A 21,815-nucleotide genomic window follows, 5' to 3' on the forward strand; every position below is an offset into this window, starting at 1 on the left:
AAACGGAGTCCCAGGAACAGCGGCAGGCACAGCTAACAGCAGAGCGCAGGCCCCGGATTCCGGACAGGGCTGCCCTTCCAAACAGAGGACAGAAGTGGCCCCGTCCCTCCGCACACGCACGCACGCACCTGTTCGCCTGCCGCTCTGGGGAGAAAGGCGCCCCGCTTAAAGGAGCAATTCCGCCCGGCTGGTGTGTGTCTGAGAAGCAGGAGCTTCAAGGAAGGGGATTTCTCGGGAACTGAAGGCGATGCGCAATGACTTCAGAAAAGCAAACGCTACTTGGAGCCTCCTGGGGCAGCTTGTCCCTCTCAAGCTTCCCGGCGTCTTTCCAGCCCGGATGCTGAGCTCTGGGAGGCAGAGGCCGCGGCTCTCGCCGGGGGCGCAGGAGAGGCACCTGGGGGTCCCGGAGGGGCACGAGCGCAGGGCGGGAGCGGGCCGCAGCGGCAGGTGGCGCCCTCATGGGTCTCCCGCGCAGACCCCGCTCCCTGCCGCGCGCGCCGCCCACCTCCGCGCCCGCGGCCCCGCGCTCGCTGCTCCCGCCTCGGGGCCACCGCGCCCGCCACCGCGGCCCTGGGGCCGCCCGGGCCGCAAGCACAGAATAATACCTGACCGAACAACAGCAACGGCGGCCTCTGTGGGTTCCCTGCGCGCCGCGCTTTCGCTGACGGAGTCTCCTTGGCGAGAGACGCGCTGGGCATTCCCATTGCAGAGATGAGGAGACTGAGGGGAGGGACCCGGGATGGGGCCGGGGCCGGGGCCGGGAAGCCAGCCTGGGTCCCACACGCGCCCCCGCCCTCCCAAACTCGGGGTGCCGAGGGGTCCACGTCCTGCCAAGCCGAGGGTCCCGAGCGCTGTGCGTTGAGCGCGCGTCCCTCCGCGGGCCGAGGTGGGTTCCTGGGCCCCCCGGGCTGGGGAGGGGATGCCAGGGCCCGTTGGGCCCTCCTAGAGCGCCTGTCCCCGCAGACTGGGCTGGGGCGCGGAGGCAGGGGCAAGGCAGCCGGGTCCCCGCGGCTGAGCACCAGGTCCACAGCAGGACTGCGCTGGGTTCAGTCCTCGCCGAGCTAAGGGGGGCCCAAACACAGTCCGCCAGCCACACACACACACACCCGCCCTCGGGAAGCTTCCGAATCTGCCCCAAACCCACGTCCACGGCGCGCAGCTGGGGAAAGGGCCGCCCGGCGCTGCCACAGGCGTTACTGGTGGGACCGGACCAGCGCCCTCGCCAAGGTCCTCACGACATCCCGCCTTTCGGTTCCCCCCGCCCAGGCTCCTGGGATCGACGCTCGCCGCGGCCTTACCTTTGCCCAGCAGCGCGCCCAGCACCAGGCTCAGTGCCCCGCACAGCGGCGCCGCCGGCCCGGGGGCCGCGCCGTCGAAGCGCATCCTGCGTCTTGCAGCTCAGGCCGCCCGCCGCCCGCCTGGGGCGCAGCGCCGGTCAGCCGTCTCCGCCGCCTGTTCCATATCCCGGGGCGACCCCCGGCAGCAAGTCGGCCGGCGCGGTGCGGCTCGGGTGGCGGCGCCCCGCCCTGCCGGGTGCTCGCCGCGGCGGCTCCGGATCCCGCGGCAGCGCGCGCTCTGGCCGGGACAACTTTTCTCCAGCCGCCGCCGCAGCTGCGGCCGCCCCGCCCCCGGCCCGCCCCCAGTCGGCCCCGCCCCCGAGCCCGCCCCGGCCATCGCAGGCCCCGCCCCCGGCCTCGGCCCGGGGCCCTTTGCGGCTGCGGAGGAGAAAGCGCGCCCCCAGGCCGGGAGCCGCGGGGTACAGCCTCCCTTCGGGCTTGGGCCGCAGAGGCGCGGGAAAGCAGACGCGGAGGGGAGGGTCGCGGGCCGCACCCCCGGGGCCGCCCAGCTGTTTGCAGCCTCCCGCCTCCGCGGCCCGGCAATCTCTGCGCAGGTGCCCAAGATGGAGCGGGACCCTTCCCCTCCCGCCCTCTGGCGGTCATCCCTCCCTCCCCGCGCCTTAACTTCGGGTCGTCCCCTGGTTCTTTTTACCTTGAGAGCTGGGAACGTGGCATTAAGGAGTCCGGACAGCGGCTACGGAAAGATCTCCTGGGTGGGAAAGCGACGCGCAGAGTCGCGCCAAGCGGGGCAGGGGCCCCGGCCGTGGGCCCGCCAAACTCCGCCGTGCCTGGCAGCCCCTCTGCGTCCCGGGCTCTTGAGGAACAGGGTTGAGCGGCCCAGCTCTCACCAGGGCCGGCTCCGTCGCCCTTCAGAAAAGAAGCCCAGCTGTGTCATGTGTCATCATCGTTCCTGGTCACTGGGAACCCCGAAAGAATTTCAAGTAATAGGGAAAAAAATGATTAGAAACAACAGTGAAAGCATCTGAGCCGCTGCAAACCCATTTCTCCTGCCGCACCTCAGTTAAGGGGGAGCCTTGGGGGAGGGGCGATGAAGGCCTTGAGGGCTGGAGTGGGACTCCCTCTCTGCCTGCCTGAGGCGGGGAGAAGGCAGCTGGGGACACCAGCCAGGCCGCAGGGCAGCGGTGAGAGCAGGCGCGCACAGGCCCCGGAGGTGAGCTGCGCTGACCGCTGCCCATCCTCCAGTTCTTCCCCAGCACGGACGCTGGGAAGCCGCCCTAAAGGAGACCCGAGCTCCGAAAATGGAAGGCACATTCGCTTCTCGTTCTATTTGTTAGCCTGAAAGTCATTGGAGAGTAAATATTTCCCATGTAAATGTTTCTAGCCTCAGCGAGAAAGGCAACATAGCTCTTCTCCCCGGCGGAGGGGGCGGGGTCAGCCTCACCCTCTCTGCCTCCTGTGCGCTCACTGGAACCAAAATGCACGAACATGCCCCCCACTCCCCTGCTGTTCTCCCTTGTAGGTTCATAATTTGCCGCCCCCCCCCCCACAATAGTTCCTTTCCATTTGGTACAAAATATTGCCCTCTCTACTGAAAAACCAAAGGCAGGTCCGTGGTTCAAATAATCGAAAAGAGGGAAACAGAGAACCACTGTGAAATATGTAACCACTGAACAGGAGAAGAAAAAAAGGAGAGGATGCAGCCGGGTAAGCGCGCTTCTCAGTGGCTGCTGTTCTTGGTGCTGGGGTCTCAGACGCCCTTCCCGACTGGACCACGGGCAACCCAGGGAGTGGCCGCTTCTGTCCTGCCCACCTCGCTTCCGGAGCCCATTCCATCCCCCACATGACCCTCTAAAAATCAGGAAAAAACCGCTCACCAAACCAAACCCATAAAGGGTGATGTGGTCGGTTGATCTTTTTAAAGGAAAACCTACAAAAATAGAGGTGTGAACGTGGAGGTTCACGGGCTAACTGTTTCCTGTATTTATTTTTTTAAAGGCATGTATTATTTAACCCCAAAACATTAATTCCTTAACTTAAATTACTTCCAGATGCTTCTCTGCGTTTCATAACGAACATCAGAGGCCGCTAATCTCCTCAAAGGCTCCTGCAGACCCCCTGTGGGCGGCGGGCACATGGAGGCAATTAGGGTGATTTATAGGATAGCTGGGTTATTGGAAAGAGGAAACCGGCTGTTCCACATGTGCCCGGGGCTCCGACATCTGAGAGGCAACTTCAAAATTCTTTGTGTTTGCACTTACGTTCCTAGTTCTAACTATTGCCCAGCACGAGGGATGCGAGCTGAGACTTTTGGCTCAGGAACTTCTCACGAGATCCACCTCTAGACGGGGCACCTACAGGCCGACGCCACTGAGAGCAGGGAAAACGAGGGCTACGCGTTGGCCTCATCAGGCAGCTATGGTCGTGTTGCGGGTTAATGTTCGGGTCGCTGCTAGAGATAAGGAAAAGGAAGAGAAGGAGGGAGGAAGACAGGTGTGTGCTAACCCTCCACGTCAGCATTTCTCTTAATACATCTCGAGACGCCATCTCATTCAATCCTCACAAAAACACCGGGGCGGGGGGGCCTGCTATGGTCCTCGGACGTTTCTATTCACTCATTCAACCATCATTCGTCCCCTGCTTACCGTTCACCAGGCCCGACGTGGGTTCCAGCAGAGAACAAAACAGACAAGGGCCCTGCATGGGCAGGTCTCACGTTCGGGAGACAGACGAAGGAACAGCTCATTGCACCCTGTCAGAATAAACGTGAAACAGAATATGGGGGTCTGTGTTACGCGGACAGCTCCCGGGGGGGCGGATGCGGTGGGTGAGCAGGCTGGCGGGCTTCTGGGGGAGCAGCGTCACAGGCTGAGAAGCCGGAATGGCAGAGGTCAAAAGGTGAAGGAGCAAAGACCTCTGGTTTTCTTCCCTCAGGATCTCTGGCCTCCTGGAGAACTCGGCCTGTAGGGGGCAGCAGAGGAAGCGGGGGTCCAATCGGGCGCCGAGGGAAGGCGATCTGGGTGCTGGGGGCCTGGACTCCCCAGGCAGGAGCAGCTCCTGAAGGGTTTCTGCGCTCGCTGTCCCTTCCGTGGGGGAGGGTGACTGACCCCCTGCCCCGGGTGCCCCCACCACGAGCACAGGCACCGAGAACACGCACACCTATCGGGTGAATAACTCGTGAAGCCGTGACTCACCAGCCCCATTTTACTAACGAGGACACTGAGTCACACATTTTACGGTCAGCTCCCAGAGCCGGTACTCGTCACAGTCACGATGAGGAGACTAATGATGGCAGCAGGGACAATGACACTTACCAGGGGCTTGCTTATGGCCAAATAATTCTGTGAACAGCTCTGCCCTGGGGGTCCCCTTTTACAGACAAGGAGCCCGATGTCAGGGGGTGAAGCGGCCTGTTCAGAGTCCCCGGCGAGGCGGAGGGAAAACCCGGAACCCAGGCCGCCGGTAACCTCTCCTCCGACCTGCGAGCCCGGCTTGGCCGCTCCCCGCCCCGGCGCCTGGGGAGCCGGAGTTCGGGAGGCCTCACGTGCTAGGCCTTCCTGCTTTGAACAAACACTGAAACAGCACTGCCGTGTGACCTCCGGGGAAGCCCGCGGGCGGACCTCCAAGGCCGTGGGCTGCGCAGGTGACTGTGCCTGAACTCAGCCTCCGCGGGCGAGCTTCCCCTGGAGGGAGCGCGGGCCCAGTGTCCCCAGGTGAGATGCAACCAGCAGGTGACACTTGCCTGGGGCGATGGCTTTTAAGACCGAGGCTGAAAGGCCTGCAGTGAGGTCTCCCACCCGGTGCCTGCGATGTCCCCGGACTCCCATCCTTCCAGCGGAGACCTGCGCAGTGGGTTTTCACCCACACCCCTCCACTCAGGCTCCGAGGTCAGGAAACGGCCCACGTAGTACAAGAACTGAGCTAGGAGAACTGGAGGTTGGGCCCCAAAAGGGGGTCATCACGCTGATGTTTTCTCAGTTGTATGCACTGCATCATCATCACGGTCCTCACCGTCGCCGTGACCAGGGATGGAACCCACAACCTTGGCCTATCGGGATGACGCTCTAACCAACGGACCACCCGGCCGGGCCTTAACCTACCTTTCCAAGCCCCTGCTGGCCGACTGTGATCAGCACCCAGGCCGCGGCGCGGCGTGTGAGTCCTCACAGATTCGTCCGTTTCTGGGGAGGAGGGACATGCAACTTTTACGTGGAACTGCTTGTTTTCGACCACGCTTCTCAGGCCCAGCCGAGCCTGGGAACTAGAGTTTTGCAGCTAGACTCTCTCTCTGCTCGTTTCAAACCTCTCTGATGGGCCGTTAAGGAAAAGATTGAGCTTCCGACGGAAAACTGCCAAAGCTCTGTTGTTTTGCCACTTGGAACAATGCAGCGCCAGTTCTATTAATTTATGTGGGAACCAGCTCTGCTCCCCAAGCCACCGGCAGCCTGTACATGGTTATAGGGTAAACAGTGTCCCCTGGTGGCGTCGAGCGGCATTTCCTGCGGCCCCAGGGAAATGAGCTCAGATGTCTGGGTGTAAGCAAAGCGCAGACCCCTCTTAAGCATGAGGTTACCTTCAGCTGCTTTTCACGCTGAGGGGTGTCTGTCTCCTCACGGGGCAGCGGGGGTCGCTCCTGGCCCCGGGGAAAGAGTGTGGTACTTTCTGGGGGCCCACCTTTGATGGGGTTCCAAGTAGGTACTGTTTCCAGGTCACCTTCATGGAGCTCAGGAGGCCGACATGGGATCTTTCTGGAGAGTTCTGAGATTAAGGCTCCGGCCAGGGCCGGGGCTGGGGGCGTCAGGAACGAGGCCGGAGGGAGCGGGAGGAGGGAGCGCAATTCTCCCCGCCCCCACACTTGAAAGGCACTGAGGACGCATCTCTCTGGCTGCCTGTGTATTTATGGATGGGGCTCATGTGCCGCTGTGAGTCAGGGCTCAGCGCGGGAAGCAGAGGCACTCAGAGCAGGGGGTGAACTTAGGAATGAGGCCTCTGGCATGGGGGGCGGGGGGAAGGGCTGTAGACAAATAAAACTCCAGAAGGGGGAGTTGGAGGATAAGCAAACATCACCAGGCGGTTCCGGGAAGCAAGCAGACAGGGATTCAGGACACGCTGAGCGCTCAGTGTGCTTCGGGGGGACAGACCCACGCTGGACGGGGCGTCCGGAAAGGCAGGCGCGGCCAGCTCCCAGAGCCGGGCTCCACGGAGGGAGCAGCTCCGGGGCGCGCGAAGGGGCTCAGCCTCCACGGCGGCCGGGTGAGCGCCTGCTGGATGCGTCGTCACGCGGGTCACGACTAAAAATTCTCCATGAAACAGAACAAAACGGAAGCACAAACAAAGGAACAAAACAAACTTTCCGAAGCACAGGACAGGTCTCAGTCACTCCCGTGTGGGACACCTACTATTCAAACGGAAACCCACCCTGTCTGGTCTAAAGAACCAGAGGGCAGAGTTCGGAAGAATCACAGCGGCTGAAAAGCAGAGGGGAGGAGCCCCCAAACGGACAGAACCAGAAAGGGAGACCCCAACTGTGCAAATAAACTTTGCCCAGGATTTAGAGGGACCCACGGACCACGTGAGATGGAGCAGAACAGCTGAGGATAAAAGAACTGAACTGATTTGAGCCAGAGCCCAAGAGACAGGTTTCGAATCCAACGAAGCTGATTGCAGCCACATATAAACACTTTTTTGAGGAATATAACCAAACCCAGAATTCCCGCAGCATGACACTCACCAGGCGCAGAGACTAATACAAAATTATTTGACAATTCGAAAACCAGGGAAATGTGTCCTCAGAGCCGCACCCCCTCCGCTGGGCATCTCGGGGTTTTTCTGGGCGCTGATTTCTGCATTAGACGCCCACGAGTGCCGGCGGAGGTGTCAGCACTTACCGGCTCTGCGCTGAGCCCTGCGTGGGGCAACGCATTAACCACATTAATGCCGGCTGAGGCCCCGGGAGTGGAGCCACTCAAAGTAAGAACAGGCTCACTCCTGGCCACAGGCAATGTTCGGATTCCTGAGCCTGTTTTTGGAGGAGCCAGAGCCCAGTGAGACCGGCAGGGACCCAGTCGCCAGGGCGACGAGGCCGGCTCCAGATCCAAGTCTGGCTCGGTGTCCGGGGTCTCCTCTCCCCTCGGATTCCGTGGAAGGATGGCGCGGGGTGCCATCGGGAATTTTTGGTTCAAGGGCAGTAACCCAACTTAAACTCTGTGATCCAAACAGATTTCCTTTGGTTCTTGCCACTGAACATTCAAGAAGTTGGCCGCCCATAAGCCTGGCTGGATCCCGCGGCACAAACGAGAATAGGGAGGCTCTTTTACCTCCTTTCACCTGTTTTGTCTCCTCGGTGGGCTTTACTCTGGAGGAGGATGGACCCAGGCAGCAGCGGGGGGTCCCAGATGAACCTCCTACAAGCTCAGGTACTACCCAGAGAAATAAACGATCTTACCTGGTAACTGGAACTCCCGGGCCCTGGGGCTGCATGTCATTGGTTCTGGCTTCAGTCCTGGGTTTATTCCTGATCCAATCACCATGTCCGGTGGTGCTCTGAGCTCTGATTGGCTGGCCTGGGTCATGCACCCCGTCCTGGGCCTGGAAAGACTCAGCCTTCCATGCACCAGGGAGCCGGGGGAAGGAAGAGCGGTTCCCCCAGCAAAAGCAGGGGTGCTGCTTCCAGAAGGAAGGTGGATCCTGGGGGAGGAAAACCATCATCCAAATATGTTTCCCAGGGAGTGCGCCAGTATTTTGTTGTGCAAATTAAATCTATGTTAAATATTCAGCAAACGATCAATGACAAGCATTTATAAGGGATTGAAACTTCCTGTATGAAAAAGTATTTTTAATGTAGGAGCTGCGGCAGGTTAGGGCGCATGCGCGGTGGCTCAGGGCGGGGCAAGGCCCCACGCTGCTTTCCGCCTTCGCATCTTTGGGTGCCTGCGCGGGAACTTGGCCTGGACGCCACGTGGACGTGCGAGGTGGCCCGGCCCGGCCTTTCAACGGGCCACCCCCAACAGTCAGCACCCAGGGGACCAGGCAGGGAAGAGGGTCTGCCGGTGGCTTCTGCCCCCGCAGCCACGCAGGGCCATTCGTTGCAGCGGCAGGGTGAGGATGCTCTACGTGTAACCTGGGCGGCCGCCACTTGCAGGACAGGCGGAGGCGGCCTTCTCCGACCGCCAACGCGGTCATGCGTCGATCCTCCTCCTCCTGTGGGTGCCAGGCCTGCAGTGGAAACTGGCAGGAACCCACCGACCGGGAAGAAGCGAGCCTGCGTCACCAGCCTCAGGAATAGCCTCTGCTCGGGGCGGACACGCCCGGGTCCCCCCTCCTGCCTCTCTCTTCCTGCTCCCCGCCCCTGCCCCCGCCGGCCCGCGGTGCAGCCACGCTCATCCCTTAGGCCGCTGTTCTCCAGGGGCCTGGAACCGCGCTGCCGGCAGCTCCTGGGCCGCGCGTGTTCACTGTGACTTGACCACGCCCTCGGGAAGGAGCTTTGCCTGAGCCCGGTGGTCAGACCAGTGCTACGGCGGCCATGCCATCTCGGTGAAGGCACCAGCAATTTAAGCCCCCCAGACGGGCTGCAGGCCGCCCATGGGACCCAGAACTGGGTGCTGGGGCTGGGAAGCTGTCCATCTGCGCCCGACGCTCACTGTTCCTGTTTGTATTTCTTCCTTTCCTGGAGGTGACCGTGTCTCTAGGGGGCACTGGGAAACCCTGGGCTACATGTTTGATGACTGAGACATCACCAGGCGCTATTCAGGGGCCGGGCCCGGATGGGGACCACCTGCCGTGTGGGTGGCTGCCCCACAGGTCAAAACCTCTCCTGCTCGAAGGCCGCTAGTGCCTTGGAAGGGGACAGACACGTATGCAATGACGTATGCAATGTGCCTCCTCTCGCTCTGCCTGAGGCCCCAGCTGAAGCGCTCGTGGAGGGGGAGACCCATCTCAGTGGGGCCGCGTGTTGCTCCGCAGATAAAACGCTGGTGAAGAGGATAAACTGCATAGTTAATGCCTCGCTATGAAATGGCTCGTTAGGCCTCACTCCCCACGGCCATGGCCTCGGTGGCTGCAGGCGAGCAGGACCTCTGTCGCCGTGCACGGGTGGGGGGGGGCGTTAAAGGAAAGAAAGTGTCAAGGTCACCGCTGGGACTTGCCCCAGACAACGCGAGGGAGGCAGAGGCTGGGAGTGAGGTCCGCCCCGGGTGCTGGGGACAGCCGTCTGCCCCTCACCGTCCAGGCTCAGGGTCCAAACTTGGGGTGTCCGCCCCCTCCCAGCCGTCTTCTGCCCCTGAGCATTTCACTAGAGGAAAGCGAGAAACCAGCGTCCCTGGCTCCCGAAATCGCTCATGTGAATGACATGCGTGTCTGCTCAGGGACCCGCAGAGAAAGCACATTTACCTGCCTCAGATCCCCCGCCGCCCCCCGCCCCACCTGGGCACCCACAGTCCTGGGTGACTTCCTGTCGCTGGCAGGCCAGGGCTCGGTGGGAAAGCTTCAGAGCAAGACGCAGCTCTTCCAATGAAATGGAGTATTTTATGAAGTGTTTTCCAAAGAAAAGCCAACTTCATTTCCCTACGGCTATACATGTTTGCCCTACGTTAGGATAAAGTGCTCAGTCTTTGTGAGGGTCACAGTGTCTTGTCTTTAAAGCGTGGGGACCTGCTGGCCCCCGGGGGCCTATGCGTGCCCGCGCCCCGTGGAGCGGGGTGGGCCTTTCCGACTGTCCCCAGCGTGCCTGCTGGACTCACGTTAGTTGAGTCTGGCTCGGAGACGCTCTGCATCGGCTTTTTCTCCCTTTAAAGCCACTCTTCTCCGAGCGCCGGGGCCTGGCGGTGGACAGGTGACCGGGGGCCAGGTCAGCGCGGCCAGAGCCTGTGCCCAGCCCTGCGTGCCTTCAGCGGCCACCCTGCTTCGCTTTTTTGCATAACGATCCTGGGCAACTCTTCTCCCTGTGGGCATGGCTGTGACAGGAGGTGACATCCTGAACGTGTTGCCACGACAGGGTCCCCCGAGGACGCAGCGGGAATCCTGGGCGGCAGATCTCGGGGAAGATGCCACGCACGTGAATCGCCCGGCCCCGGTTCACAGGCCCTCTCCTCACGAGGTCACGAACTCCCGGTCACCGAAGCCACATGGGGGTGGGGGATGGAAGAGCGCTCCGTGGCTGCGGCCGTGCGGGCCTTGGGCAGGGTGCCCGCTGGCGCCCCTGAGCACTCGGCCTCGCTGCGCTGCCGACCCACCGGTGACATCAAGCATGTCCCTGAGCCTCTGATCCGCGAGTGACAGCATCACCCGAGGCAATGCCAAGGCCCTTGGGACCCCTGGCAGGGAAGTTTCTGTGGTCTCGCTTACTTGGGGCTCGGGGATGAAAGAACGGGGCATCCCCGGGGGAGGGGACAGAGGAGAGAGGATGGATCTCTGGGATGTCCTGGGGCCTTTGGACAAAAGAGATCACTGGAGGCAGCGCCCACGGCTGGGACTGAACCCACTTTACAGACGACAAAACCAAGGCCCAGAGAAGCCCGGTCACTTGCTCGAGATCACACAGCCAGAGGTGCCGGAGCCGGACACTGAGCCCCGGCCTCCCAAGCGCCCACACCCGTGGTTTTGCTATTTCCGCCTGTCATGGGAAGAGGGGAAGACCCAGGAGACCCTTCACCCATAGCGGCGGTTCCGGGTGTCGGCAGAGCCGAACTGCTCTCCACGTGGAGCAGGACCGTCAAACCAAGGTGCGCGAGGTGCACGGGGTGAACGGAGGGCTAAGCCAGCAGGCAGGCCCCCAAGCGCATGATGCCACCTGGAGCTCTCGCTCTGCAGCGAGCCTGCGGTCGGCCTGCGCCACCGGCGGAACCAGCGCCACCGGCGGAACCAGCGCCACCGGCGGAACCAGTGCTGGAGGCCCGCTCAGCACCTGGCCTCTGTCTCAGAAACCTGCGCCCATCCAATAAATTTCTATCAGCACCGAGCTCAATTAGGTCGTTCAGCCAACCGGTCGGTGCTGCCAGACGGCCCCTCATAAGCCAGAGACGTCTGATTCATGGCTCCGTTAATTCAATCAGGTGAATAAGAGGTGTTCAGTCAGTGCCTTTGGACCTGGGCTCCTTTGCCTGTTTTCGTCTCAGAATTAAACACAGCGCTTTAGAGTGAGCGCTTGGGTAATTGTAGGCGTGGGTTGAGCCTGCCCAGATCTTCAGCCACGATTTCTTTCTCAGTTTGCACGAGTGATGACCAGGCCTCCTCGCAACAAACCGAGACAAGATCAGGATGGAAATCGCGGCGGTCGCCGCGATGCCAAGTGCAGCTCTGCTCTGGGGCTGGGCCCAGGCAGAGAAGGCCGACCCCAGGGCCCCGAATGCCGAGGCCGTGTCCCCAGCTTGGCAGGGACCGAGTCACTGCTGTGGAGGCGTAAGGTCCAGGGCTGGGTCAAAAGGCCCCAGATTCCGACTTTATTACACAAACAAACCCAGAGGTGGACGTCCTCGCTCCAATATGCTGGGGCCACTTTATGAAATAAAAATCAGATCAAGCTCCGTTTCCCTGAGCGAGCTCGGGAGCACGAGAGAATTGCATTACCTGTCTGACCTCGTTAGGCCCCTTGCTAGCAAATGGATGGAACGAGATGATGCAATTTGCTCTGTGAGCCGGTGCTCGGAATTCAGATGTGCGGAGGGCGCGGCGGAGGCGGCGGAGGATGCGCCTGCGACCCAGGCCGGACCGCGCCCTCTGCCGAGGCCACGGCCTCTCTCCTGGCCGCGGGCGGGCACCGTCCTGGAGCCCTGGGAGACTGAAGGAGAAGCAGTTCTGCCCTCTCCTCTCACCGCCTGTTCCATCCCGAGTCAAGAGCGCCACCCGTGGGAAGCAGGAAGAGGCAGCCCTGCGGTATCAGAGAGGAATGATTGTGTTTGGGGGCTGTCCCAGGACCCTCCGTGAACTGTAGCCGAACCAAGTAAAGAGTTCGTTTGAAGCACATTGCAAGACCTTACGGGGTGAGACTCAGGTTCTATATCCCTGCCACCATCGTTAGTACCCAGCTGCATCATGGCTGCAAAATGGCTGCGGTGGCCCCAGGTGTCGTGTCTGTGTTCCGGGTCGGGGGACGGGGAAAGGCAGAAGGACTCCGGTGGTAGGCAGCCCGCTGGGGTGGCCCCAGGCTTCCTCATCCCCACCCCAGGTGCCGTCGATAGGGTGGCTGCCTGTTTTTACATTGACCCGTGAGTGGGATTTTGCAGATGGAGCTGAGATTGCTACTCAGTGGACGTCGCCAAAAGGAGGCTCCCGGGGGTCTGACCTAACCAGTGCGGCCCGTCTCTCGGCGCTGAGAAGAGTGACCGCTGGGCCCGGGGCGACCGCGGCCAGGAGGCGGAGGCCGCAGCGCTGCAGCCGTACAGCGCTCTGCTCCGGTTCCCGGGGCTGGGGGGCGGGAGAGTCCCCGGAGCCTCCCGGTCAGACGCAGGCCGGCTGGCGCCTGGTGGCAGCCGCAAGGACCCTCGGAACGGAGCCCGGCTGAGCTGACCGGCCCTGCCTCCCAGGACTGGGAGCTGCCCAGCGGGCGGGCTTGGAAGCGGCTGCACGTGCGCCATGTGTTACGGAAGCAGCAGAAAGGGAATGTGCCTCCCTGTGACGTCTGGGCCAGCATCTTTAACCGGCGCCGTGACCCATGGGGGTTCATAGCCGATGCCAGACGCAGCCACCAGCACTGAAAACACACGGCAGGACTGGATAAAACAGCAGGCGCCTGAGAGCAGGGCTGGGGCCCCTCCCGCAGGAGGGAGGGCGGGAGGTGCTGTGCAGCGGCGCAGAGGGGAGCCCAGGGGACGGACGTCTGTCTGAAAGTGGGGTCTTGCGAGCGGGCTTGGCTCGTCCAGAGTGGGTAAGACAACGCTTTGGCAGGTGGCCCGGCAGGGGACGGCTTGTCCTGGGCAGAGGCCCCGCCCCCGCGTTGAGCACCTGTGAGGGCGCCAGGAGCACCTTGCAGGCTGGGAGCGAGCCGCGCCCATGGGCTCCCGTCTGACAGCCGACAGCCCGGGTGGGAGGAACCACTTCCCCGGTTCCTGGAGTCCCAAGGAAGGGCCGCGGGCCCGCGGGGCCCAGCGCCCCTCACCGACCCCAGCTCTGCGGCGGGGCGGGGGGCCGGCTCAGCACCTGGGCCGCGGGCCCTCGCGGCCTCCGGGCCTCCCGGGCGGGCCGTGGAGGAGGTCAGGCTGTGCGGTCGGGTGAGAGCCGCGGTGGGCGCCGCAGCTCCACGGGCGAGATCCGCCCCCAGCAACAGCCCACGCTCCCTCCTATTCCGGGTGGAGGGCGGGCGAACTTTTGGCCGGGGGGTGGGGGCGGTGGGGACTAGGGCGACCACTGGGACCCCACGAGAGAACCGGGGGGGGGAGAGAACCCCCGTCCTCCATGCACCCTAACGACGCAGCGCGCGGGCCGCCGCGGCCACCCAGGCAGGGATAAATAGATCCGGCTTGATCGCCGCCCCAGCGTTCCTGCCGGGGTGCATTTCGGCGCTCCCGCTACATGGGAGCAGCTGCAGGGCGTCCAGGAGAGCCTGGGCATCCGCCCACGACGCGCAGGAGTGAGCGGGCTCCCCCTCGTCCTCTCTGCTCCCCCCGCACATGCCCCGCCGCCCCCCATTGGCAGGTGGGAAGGTACTTGGTCACGCCCAGGGAAGGGGAGGAATGAACAGAATGGGGGAGGCAGGGGGCAGGAAGGGTGGCGAGGACCCCAGCCCAGACCCCCGGGGCTTGAGCGCCACGCGGCCCTTCCCGCGCTGCACAGCTTTGGGGCAGGTTCCTTTCTATCTCTGAACTTCGGCTTTCCGTTCTGTAAAATGGGGTGATCATAATTCCGCTCTCACAGCTTGTGGGGAAGATTCATTGACGTCGAAAGAGGTAGCTCCCAAGGGCCACTAGCCTACGGTCCCCACGAGGCTGAGCTTCAGCAGGAGTGGGGCTCAGCCAGGCCAGGCAGGGTGGGTGCTGTGGGGCCTGGGCACCCCGGCGCTGAGGTGTCCGGTCTGGGCTCAGGGCCATTCAGTCCCTGCTGTTTGCGGGACATCGTGGGGCAGGGAGCCCATCACTGGTCAGAGGTCCACTTTTCCTCCGAAAGAAAGAAGGGCATTGCCGGGCAGGGCCAGCTTGGAGGCCCTGCCTCTCCCGCCCCATCACGCACGCCCTCGCCTCCTCCGCTCCAGCCGCCCTGGCCTCTCCGGTTGCAGGACGCGCCACATGCCTCTCCGCTCAGGGCTTACCCCGGACTCTCTCCGCCCAGGAGCCCCCACGGACGCCCCCCCGCTGCTCGGAGAGAGGCCAGGGCGTCCGTCCACGGTGGCGCGGTTGCCTCCCGCCCTTCTGCAGCCGCCTCGCACAGCCCTCCCGGTGCTCACCGGGCTGCGCCGCCTCCCCAGCTCTCCCCACGCCCTCGCATTGCCGCCTGTGCCCCAAAGCCTTGCTGCCCCCCCGCCCAGGGGGACGCGGGAGACTTGACAACGGAGAGGGCTGCTTCGTCTCGCTTAGGGCTGGCCCCTGAGGTCTGGCCCCGAGTGGGTGTGGAGCACCCGCCCCTTCAGCGGGCGGATGAACGCACGCAGACCCGTCAAAAAAATCTGCAGCTGTTTTTAGCACCTCATTTTAATGTGTTTTTCTTCTCCGCGGTACGACGTGCATGGCGCACCATTGGCCACTCCAACCGCTGTTCAGCGACCACCGTACAGACCCGTGTCGGAGCACCGCCACGCCCACCTGGCCCCAGAACTTCGCCGTTGCCCCCACGGGAGGCCTTGCACCTGTTGTGCAGTCACTGTGTTTTTGTTAGAAGGAAACTTGTTTGACTGAGACGGTTTGCACCGAATGACAAGGTTTAATAAATGTTTCCAAGCGTCCGCACTTCCTCCCCGAGCACCGGCCATCGGTCCTGGCGACGCCACCGCCGAGCACTCAGGTCCCGGGGACGTGGCTGCCCCGGCTGTCCGCCGTCGCCTCAGGGAGAGCGGCCGCGTTGTACACGTGCGGAAGGAGGCCCTTCCGCGGGCTCCTTGAGGACGCCCGCCTCCTTGCGGTGTCCCGCGCGAGACTCCCTCAACATGGAGGCCCGCGCGGTGAGCACTTCCTGCCGGCGGAGCCCGGCTGGGATTCCGAGGAGGCAGAAGCAGCCTCTGGGAGCGCGTAGCACCTTCACATTCGTCACCGCGAGGTTTCCCCCGCAAGGTGAGGAAGCACAAGCTATCAGTATCTAAGCAGCACCTCGGTCTGCTCACGCATTTAGGAAGATAAGACACAGAACCCGACCGTGGAGGGTGATTACACTCTGCGGGGCAGGGCGCTGAGGGCGGAGGGCGCCGGCCACCCCAGAGCCGTCTGACCTCTGACCGGACATCACAGTCACAGTTGCGGCCACGTCACGACGAGGCAAGAGGGAGCTCACGGGGGAGCCTCTGGCTCTTTGGTCGCTTCATGGTGTGGCTTCAGGGAGACTCCGCGTCTCGCTGCTCAGCCCGTCAAGCTGGAACAGACCCGCCTCCCGCCACCCCCTCCTCCCAGGGGGGCTTTTTGGGGGGCGCCAGCTAAGGGGGCTCAGCCCAGCTCCCTGGGGACCCCATGTCACGTTGCCAACGGCCTCTGTCCCCCTGCATCTCCCCTGAGCCCGCTGCTAGGAAAATCACCCGACCTGTGGCCTAAAGATTTGTCATTTGGCAAAACCCAAGGGCAGCGAAGTGGCCCCGGGGGAGGGCGGCTGGGACCCTGGGAAGTGCCTCGGGACGCGAGAGTGGCGCCGCACGGTGGCAATGCGGAAGGTCAGCGGCCGCGTTCGGAGAATCCCTTGTTCCCAAGTGGAGGTATAAACAGCAGAGAATTGCCCTGACTACCGCGGTCATTGGGAAGCACAGGCTGCCAAGCTTTCGGGGGGACGGCTGGCTGGAGGGGGCACTGAACGTGCGTGTGCCTTCAGGGCCTGGGCAGGAAAGCGGACTCGGAGGGGGTGGCGATAGGGAGCGGTGGGAACTGCGGCAAACTGGCAACCTTGTGCCTGGATTAGGTTCCTATTGCTACTGAACAAACTGCCCTCCCTCTGTTGGCCTAAGGCTATTGATCCTACATTCTGGAGGTCAGCGCTGTAACCTCTGCGGACATGGGTGTCTCCGGAGAGCCGAGCTGGGGGCGGCCCGGGACGCGGCCCGCGGGCGCGGCGGACGACGGAGGTCAGCGCTGGGAGTCAGGGCACCTCCGCGTCCACTGCAGTCCCCTTGTTTGGCTGCGAGAGTGGATTAATATTCTGAGGTGCTCACTGCAACCCAGACCCGTCGCTTCCCTTCTATTTCTGCAGGAAAAACAATACTCCTTTTCCATCGCCTGGCAACGTGGAACACCCCAGGTCCCCAACCCCAGCGCCGCAAACTTTCCGACAGTCGGCGCATAACTATGGACCCCTCTCTCCCAGGGAGGCCGCGTGTCAGGAGGAAGGAGGTGTGACAAGCCAGATGTGGCAAACGGCCGACACCGGGGCCGGCGAGAGAAGTCAGCCCGTGGAATCAGAAGATGTTTTCCTCGTGATGAGCCAGCCGAGGATGACACGGGACCCTGTCCCCTGGAGGCGGCCCAGGCCCGCACGGAGGCCCAGCCCACCCATCGCCGTGCGGGAGGTGGTTTGCAACCCGCTGCATGCTCCGCATTTCTCCCCTGGACCCGATGCCAAGCATTTGGCAGGAGCGCTAGGAACCTCGGTCTCCCACATGACGTGCTCCGGGCGGGCGGTTCATCTTCCAGAGGAGCACGCGGCCCTCGGGGAGAAGGTCCGACTCCTGCCCCGGCCCTGTCCCTGCGGGGGCGCGTCCTTCCTTGCGCCCTGGGGTCCTCAGGCGCCTCCCCCTGGGCGCGGGGCTGGGTGCACTCCAGGTGGGGGCGCTGGGAAGGCCCCGCCCCAGAGGCACACGCCGCGTCGGGCCCCTCCCCTCGGCACGCCAGGCAGGCCCTGAGCCCGTGGCAGAAAGGGCGGCTCAGCCCCGGCTGGTGGGGCTCAGTGGACTGAGCGCCGTCCTGTGAACCAGAGTTGCAGGTCTGATGCCCAGTCGGGGCCCAGGCCTGGGCTGCGGGCCAGGTCCCCAGTGGGGGGCGTGTGAGAGGCAGCCGCCCATGGACGTTTCCCTCTCTTTCTCCCTCCCTTCCCCCTCTCTATAAATAAATAAGGAAAGCTCAAATAACACAAAAATACAAATTTTCATTTTCCTCCCTAAGTCCTTCCGATAAACTCCTACCTGCTTTGGCTGTGTTGACAAAGCTGGAATTTGTGCAACAGTTGTAACCTCTCTTAAAATGTTCACTCTCTGTGTTGAAAACAAAAAGTCTTACTTCTTCTCTCCCCGGAGAGGAGGGTTCTCGTCGCACAGCGGGAAGCCGGCCGCTGAGCCTCGTGTGGGGCCCCGGCGGCGGCGAAGCCCAGTGCCCTCTTCCCTCCTTCCTGCCGCGGGAGGGGTCGCCTGGAAGTCCTGCGTGTCGTGCCTCCCGTGACCCCCTGCCGCCCTGGCTCTTCCCCGGTGTCTCCCACGCGCCCCTCAGTGCCCGCCCAGACGCCCGCCACGCAGGGAGAATGGCAGACGCTGTGCGCGAAGCGGAGCAGGTGAGCGGACGCTGTATGTAAAGCGAGGCGCGTGAGCAGGGCTGAGGACTCCGTTACAACTGGGCGTTTTGGGGATAAAGCATGCTTCCAACCAAGGGCTTGTATGGTTTACGATAGTGCAGAGTCTTCGTAAAGATCCTTCAAGAAAAAAAAACAAACCCCGCCTCCAAACAGCTCCAAACAGCTAAAGGCTAAGGAACCTCGAGCCCCTCACGCAGCCCTGAGGGTGAAGGCCCCAGAACAGACCGATCCACAGCGTCTCGGGGCAAAGTCCCTTCCTTGCTGCTCCCCTCCCTGCCGCTCGGGAGCTCAACCTCAGGCGGGGTCCCCCGACCCCGGTGGGACGGCCACGGACGTCCCGGGGTTTCCTTTGCGACCCAGGAAGATTCTGTGTGGCTCTTTTATCAGCAAGAGGACTTTTCCAGGGACTTCCAGCACGTTTTCTCTTCCCTCGCGTCGGCCAGAATGGGCTCCCGTGCGCGTCCCTGCGCTAACCGGGGACAAGGGCCGAGGGAGCCACGGGAGGAGCGGGGAGACTGGCCCCGCGTGTCGCGGGTATGAGGGGGGCCCGGGTGTCACCGTCACCATCTCAGGGCGCAGGTTGTGTCGCTCTGGGTGCTCGCCAGCAACGCTGTGTAGTGATGGGTCGCTCGCAGTCCCGGCGAGCCCCCGAACGTGTTTGTCGCGTGACCCCTTCCCCTGAACCGCACCCCCTCGGGGAGGGGGGGGAGGAAGGAAGCGCTCTGCCCCCGTTTGCAGGAGCGACTTCAGAAAGCGCTTCCCGGGCCCCTTGGAAGCGATCCTTTGATAGGTGCCGCGACGCAGCAATGGCCTGGGAAACCCTCGGGGGGACCCCCTGGAAGCCATGTGGCCTCTTCCTGCGGCGCGATCTGGCCCGGTGACAGGGCCTGGGGACCAGGCCAGGGAGCGGAGCCGCCACTTCTCAGGCCCCCGCACGCGACACCCGCTCCGGGCAATGGGGGTGGGGGGCGAGCCCCGGCCCCCCTCTGGGCTCCCACCCGCGCTGGCCCAGGTGAGAAAGCTCGGTGAGGCACGGACCGAAAGCGGGGGCAACGACCGCGGGATGTGAGAGCCGGGTGGGGGTGGGAGGCGGCAGTGAGTGCACAAAAGTACGAGTGTTCGAGGTGCAGAGAAATGCGTTGGCCTTTTGCCTGCGCTGGAGCGACGGCTACCTGTGCCCATCAGTCATTAGAAAGTGTCGCGTTACGTGGGCCGTGTAGACACTGGGAGATGAAACAGTCACCAGGCAACGCGGTTTCTCTCGCTCGCAACCGGAACGGCCGCTGTGTGGTCAGGGCAGGAAACCAGGCGCCTGCGGGCAAGGGTGCCCCAGGCACAGGCGCCAAACTCGAAAGTCATGCACGTAAAATGTGCATAGTTACCCACAGGGTTACGTCAGCAAATCCCTCGGAAACGGCCTAACTAGCCCAGAGGGAAATGCGTTCGGGCCACGAGGAGGAAGAGTCGTTGGAACTGGACCACTGGAAAGCCTTACCGGGGATGCGGCATCGGCACTGGCCCCAGTGGACTCAAGAAACAAGAGATACCCGAGGGCGAGCGGACGGTCAGCCAGCGCGTGGAGCGGAGGCGGGCTCGCCCCGGGCCACCCGGCTCATGTCCACGCTCACAGTCCTCAGATCTGCCTGGGTGGGGCGCAAAATTAAGCAATCGCCCTTTGGGTGCCAACAAACACCAAATTTCTGGACACCCCAGTTCTCAGGAGTTCCGAGCACACAGCTTCGCAGCAACGCATTCCTGAGAGCCGATGGCCTGGCCTCCCTCCTAGGCCGTGTCCCCAGGGTCCGCCCGGGGGACCGCGCGCGGGCCCTCCTCAGCTGGCCCGGAGTGGGCGCGAGAACGAGAGCCCGCCTTCCTGTAGGGGAAGCAGCAGGGCGCGAGGGGGAGGGAGGCCGCGACTCAGAAGTCAGTCAGCCGTCGGCCGAGTCGGCTTCTCCAGACTAATTACTGTCTGTCAATAAATGTCAGGGATCTTTAAAAACTCCGTGCGGGGGCACATGTCAGACACGGGCTCCTTCGCATTCCAGACGCGGCGCCCACGTGGAGGCTGTGGGGGAGCCTCTCCCGCGCCCTCCATCACAGCCGGCATTGCAGAGGTGGGACGCAAGACGATGGCACACGCGTCAGCTGACCGATGGGGGCCGCCGGGCAGCAGGAGCCCCGGCGCGGAAGCGTGGCTGGCGTCTGGTGCTCCAAATCGGATCTTTGCTGTAACTCTCGCGTGTGTATGTTCGAGGCGCTGGCAGGGCCTGGCAGCCAGTTGTTAATGGGGATCCCGCGGCTCCTCATCGGTGTCACCGTTCCGCAGGCGGGGGCTGGGCCGGCCCGGGGTTCTGCGGCCGCTCTGTGTCCGTGAGACGCCTGCAGAGACGAGAGACAAGCGGGCACTGGAGGAAGGCTCCGGCGGCCGGTGGGGTGTGCATTGTGGGTGCGGCGTTGTCACCTTCTAGCTGTGTGACTCGGGATACGTCGCTGAATTCTCTGTGCCTCAGCGTTCTTTCGGGGAGAGGGGACTAACGGGGCTCAATGCGGGGGACCGCCGCGAGGACGGCCGCAGACCCAGCGCACGCCGCCTCGGAGACGCCCACGCGTGGCAGGGCAGCGTGGCTGTTTCGTCGTTGCTACCGTGCTTGGCGTTCGCGGGCGTCACGCGCGGGCCGCGGGCCTGGGCTCCGAAGCCAGACTGCCTGTGTTTCAGTCCCTGCTGCGAGTCACACGCTCTTCCCCGAGCCTCGGTTCCCTCGCCTGGAGAACGAAGGATGGTCATCCTATCTCCTGTATTCGGTTCCGTTATGGACAGGTTATAAAAACGGTAGAGACCGTACAGGCGGCTTGACACCTGAGGTAGCTACCGCGATGCCCGCGGCTGAAGCGGCTCCTTACCCTCTCTGAGGAGGCAGCTATGGCTGGACAGCAGGGACGGGCACTGGTGCTCGGCTCTGCCCCCAGCGCCTGGGCCGACAGCCCCCGCCCCCCGGGGGGTGAGTGAAAATGTGGGGGCGGCCCCTCGGAGGCAGCCCCGGTCCCCCTGCCCCCGTGGCTCTGCCCCCTGGAGCTGCCAGGACCCTCGGAGCGTCGGAGCCCGGGGTCGGTCCCCCTCTGCGGGCCTTGCCCTGGGCCCTGAGCCGGGTGTCTCCTGGGGACAAGTCCATGTGGCTCACGCCCCATTTCCATCACAGGGACTCTTCCGAGGCCCAGCAGCGAGACGGCTCCCAAAGGCGCCCGCGCCCGCGTCCCTGGAGCCTGTGAGTAAACACCCACCCAGCGCGAAAAGGCCTCCGTTCAGTCAACACAAGGGCAGAGCGAGCCTGAATTTTCAGGGCCGCCCCGGGCCCTCCCAGCAGACAGCGGCTAAAGACGAGGGAGGGGAGCTGGAGGGACCGAGGGGAGCCTAGAGCCTTGCAGCAGGAGAGGGACTCCATCCACCGCGGGAGGCGCTACACGCGAAGCCTGAGACAGACCGCGGGCCGCGCGTGGCCCGGCTGCAGGGCCAGAGACAGGCCCGGCTGGCAGGGATCTCGCTCTGCGACCACACAGCAGCGGTGCCCATCCTTTCTGACGCCAGGGACCGATTTCATGGAAGGCCATGTTTCCCCGAGATGCCTGCCGCTTCCGTCTGGGAACGGCAGCCGCTCCCCTCGCACGGGGACGCCGACTGCAAACTCTGGCATCGGTGAGGGAGATTCGAACGACGGAAAAGTTTCTTTCCAGATCATCCGGCACGCACGCTACCATCTCTCCTTACGTGCCTGTGGAGGGAAACAGAATATGCGGCTCGTTGTGATGGCACGCGTCTCCCCGGGGACTTAAGTGCCGTCAACCCGCTGGGGGCCGGGGGACACCCAGGGAAGCACCAGGGGCCGAGACAAGGCTCGAGCCGGG

General features: G+C 63.4%; 1 protein-coding gene across 1 annotated transcript in view; it reads right to left on the reverse strand.

Annotated features, from left to right (window-relative positions):
* Positions 1-1,383, reverse strand: part of TMEM132C (transmembrane protein 132C) — a 153,887-nt gene extending 152,504 nt beyond the window's left edge. The window contains exon 1 of the mRNA XM_054593919.1: positions 1,299-1,383. Within this exon, the coding sequence (XP_054449894.1) occupies positions 1,299-1,383 (85 nt within the window). The remainder of the gene's footprint in view (positions 1-1,298) is intronic.
* Positions 1,384-21,815: the final 20,432 nt, after the last annotated feature.

Source organism: Pteronotus mesoamericanus, unplaced genomic scaffold (assembly GCF_021234165.1).
Source record: "Pteronotus mesoamericanus isolate MK-2021 breed Mesoamerican mustached bat unplaced genomic scaffold, CSHL_Meso_final scaffold_507, whole genome shotgun sequence".
NCBI classification, from domain to species: domain Eukaryota; kingdom Metazoa; phylum Chordata; class Mammalia; order Chiroptera; family Mormoopidae; genus Pteronotus; species Pteronotus mesoamericanus.